The following is a 3596-nucleotide window of genomic DNA, read 5'->3' as shown; positions in this document are numbered from 1 at the left end:
TATTATGGGCTTTCCACGTGGGCCAAGGATGGGTCGGGGGTTTGGGCCTAATCTTGAGGGGCTGTTGATAGGGTATCACCAAATTTTCATGAATAGTATTTCCGGATCTTGTGGGTCGTGACTATCGCTGTTCATTATCCTTTATTACTTGATATAAGTCTCGAGAATTAAAATAAATTAAATAGATTATATCTTAATTAATCCATTTAAATACTTGATTAAATATATATTTTTAAGAAGAAAAAAGCGCTTTTAAATTAAACATTTGATGCGACGCCGGTTCTACCTCTAAGCCGGTAATGCTTAATGCTTGTGTAGCTGGAGTGGACCCGATTCCGGTGAGATGCGCTTCTCGGTATGCGCTACCCAAGCGCATGTTAGTGACTGCCCCTTCACATTCCCCGTTAACCTATGCCAAGGGAAACATTTTTCTTTCATTTTCTCTTTGATTCCACCAAAATTTGTAGGATTCCACGAGAATTTTCAATCCTATTGATTTGAAAACCTATTCTTTGAATTTATAATTTCCTTTTCGATTGCGTCGGAATCTTGTCTGTGGTAATTAGAAAATATAATCTGGAGTCTGTGATCACGCACGTGATGGATGATCGAGCTGTTTGAGGTAAGAATTTAAATGTTTTTGTTTTCAATTTCTGGAAATTTTGCGAGATTGGTTATTGAATCTGATCTAGGCGTTTTGGATAGCATTTCTTATTGAAAATAAATTTGAAAAAGTCTTTTTTCATTGAAATTAACACTCTGATTTATGGTTTGAGATCCTAAAGAAACTTACTTTTCATTTAAGATACAAGTATTATGGTGTTCCTATTGTCAAAAAATACTTTACTGGTAGCTAGGGCGTATCCAAGAATTTTGACGGGACATGGAAAAATTACACATACATTTTTAAAAGTTTTTTCACTTTGCCCTCACTGATTCGGATCCTTTTTAGGTACAGTCAGACCAATCAAAATAAATTTTTTCATATCTTTTAACAATAATGATCTGAATATTTAGGTGTTCCACAGAGAAGCAATATCGTGTTTCTTGAAGTAGAAGACAACAATATTTGTCTTGGCCCCGTGTATGGGTTTTTTTCTCTAAGAACTATTTTTTTTGTAAAACAAAGAAAACAGTTATTATCACAGCAGTATATAGTTGCTTCTTTGGTTGTGGAGTACGATGGATGATGAGGATGAAGCAAGCTACCATCCCAATGCTTTTGGTGCAATAAATAAGAAATTTTCTACAAAAAATGTCAACACTTCTCCTGGTCATCCGTTTGTTGAGGATGACGATGATGATAATGAGGTGGAGAATAGAGATAGTGAAGGAGAAGAAGATGACAATGATAATGAAGATGATGTTGATGGAGGGAATGGTGTTAAAAGGATCGACCCAGATGATTATGAAAATGACGAAGATGATCATGAAGACGATGATTATAACGGCTTACAGAAGTACCCAAAGAAAAGGAAGATAAAGACCTTGTCGAGTTATGAATTTGCGCCTAGAGTAGCAAAACCAACTCATGGTGGACGTAATTCACCTACAGAATGGACGGAAAAGGAGACTTTTATCTTGCTTAATGTTTGGGGTGATAGGTTTCTCAAACAGGGGAAAAAAAGTCTTCGCTCTGAAGAGTGGCAAGAAGTTGCCGACATGGTTTCTCATGAGTCAAAAAGTGAAAGAACCAATGCTCAGTGTCGGAATCGTTTGGATACGTTGAAGAAGAAGTACAAAAAGGAGAAGATAAAGTCGGGAGAGGGTGAATGTTCAACTTGTGATTGGGTGTACTTCAAGAAGATGGATATGCTATTATCATCACATGCACAACAAGCTGGTCTTTCTTGTGGTGTCGACTCGGGAGAATATGTTTTCATGAACCCTAAAGTTTATCTGAATCGCGCGAATGGGTTGGATGAGATGAGGGATAGCCCTGGAAATTCAGAATCCTCCAAGGGTGAGGAACATGAATCGGACAACCATCTTCTGCCCAAGAAAATGAAGAGTGCAAAATACAGGCGAAGTGGAGCTTCTGTAAAACTGCTTGCTGATTCTATTTTGAAGTTCAGTGAGATTTATGAAAGGATCGAGAATAGTAAGAGGCAGCAATTGGTAGAGCTGGAGAATATGAGGATGGAGTTCCATAGAGATTTGGAATTGCAGAGGAGGCAGATTCTTGAGAAAACTCAAGCTGAAATTGCGAAGATACACCATCGAGAAGATGAAGGAAATGAGAATGGCAGCGGTTGATTTAGTGTATATGGTTCAATTTTTTTGCCGTCTTTGAAAAATCTACTGCTTGTAGATGTATCATAACATTGTTGATCTGCAAGACAATAAAAGGTTGAAATATTAGTTAGAGATAACTTAATAATGACAAAAGAGTGTATCGACTGTTACATTAGCATGATAGTATAAGCCTGAATGACCGTTAGATTGATCATCGCAGATTGACTAAAGTCAGGTAGAGTGATCCGGAGTCAATCCCGCTTTTGGTGAATAATATATGAACTTCTGTAATCTTTGTTTGCTGAAGCTTCGATTCAGGAGTTGCATTTCATTGTTCCTTTCGTTGATTTGGCTGTTACCGGGATGGAAAGAATCGTTGACGTATTATTTTACAAGAAGCCGCGATTAATGGATCTACGGTATTGGAATATGAAATCTGGAGCGTTTATTTTAAACCAACTTTCATTCCTCTTGGTTTCACTGAAGGCTGAGGATGATCTTGCATTACTTTTCACTCTCCACTGCAGACACTGTCGTAGACTTTCAAAATTCAGCAGAAAGCAGGGTGGTTAGACCATTTTGAGCTCAAGTTCCAGCTTCATTCAGTTTTTCATGAAATATAGCCCTCCCGAGTTAAAATTGACTTTATTTTATATTTTTTAATATTTTTTTAATAATCTAAAATAAATATCAGTATTGTTTGTAAAAGCCATTATTTCTGCTACAGTGGTAAAGAGCAATAAAAGGATAAACAAAGTGATAGAATTCATGGTTCGGTCCTTTAATGGAAAAATTAGACATTAAAACAGCGTAATAATCCCGATCCAATGCTCATCGTTGGCCAATCGCATAGGATAAACGTTTGATCAAACCCTGATGAATTTGTTTTTAGCTAATGGTGAGCATTTGATCAAAAACTCAAAATGCTCCAAATTTATTGGGCAGTGTTGTTAAAATGTTTGCAGCTTGCTCTTTGTAATGTTGAATTAGTATTCATTTTTGGGAATATTTAAACAAATAAGGGATGAATCAAGATTCAAAATCAAAAAGGATATAAGTATATATATATTTTAAAAGAGTATACATTCTTTGACATAATTATTGTTTGAAAATGATTATTTTCCCACTCTTCGGAGCTTCATTTTGTTATCATTGCGAAGCCCCATTTTAGGATTCAACCATGTCGAGCAGCTGGGTTACGTGCAACATGGAAGTTGAGATCGATCAATTATTTATATGTTTTTAACGTTTGATTAATTTGTTTTTGTCTGATCAATATCTTGTTCCATTTTTAAACGAAAAAGACGTGAAATTTTGTCGAATCCTTTATTTTCGTTTCAAACAGGAGGAAAAGCTAAGCC

General features: G+C 36.1%; 1 protein-coding gene across 2 annotated transcripts; it reads left to right on the top strand.

The window, feature by feature from the left end:
* The first annotated feature begins 278 nt into the window (after positions 1-278).
* LOC142546577 (trihelix transcription factor ENAP1-like) lies at positions 279-2372 on the top strand. 2 transcript variants are annotated; one of them, XM_075654370.1, is made up of 2 exons: positions 279-622; positions 1130-2372. In XM_075654370.1, the coding sequence occupies exon 2, from the start codon at positions 1183-1185 to the stop codon at positions 2254-2256; it is 1074 nt and encodes a 357-aa protein (XP_075510485.1). In that variant the 5' UTR covers positions 279-622; positions 1130-1182; the 3' UTR covers positions 2257-2372. The 2 variants fall into 2 exon arrangements, with proteins under 2 accessions (XP_075510485.1, XP_075510479.1); XM_075654364.1 differs by having other exon boundaries at positions 1018-2372.
* The last annotated feature ends 1224 nt before the right edge of the window (positions 2373-3596 follow it).

The sequence above is a fragment of the Primulina tabacum genome, chromosome 1 (assembly GCF_025594145.1).
Source record: "Primulina tabacum isolate GXHZ01 chromosome 1, ASM2559414v2, whole genome shotgun sequence".
In the NCBI taxonomy this organism is placed as follows: domain Eukaryota; kingdom Viridiplantae; phylum Streptophyta; class Magnoliopsida; order Lamiales; family Gesneriaceae; genus Primulina; species Primulina tabacum.
The sequence above is the reverse complement of the archived record's forward strand: the minus strand, read 5'-3'. Positions and strand labels throughout refer to the sequence as shown.

Excerpts from the sequence above, each read along its gene's own strand:
- LOC142546577 (XM_075654370.1), top strand. The coding sequence starts at position 1,183 with ATGGATGATGAGGATGAAGCAAGCTACCATCCCAATGCTTTTGGTGCA.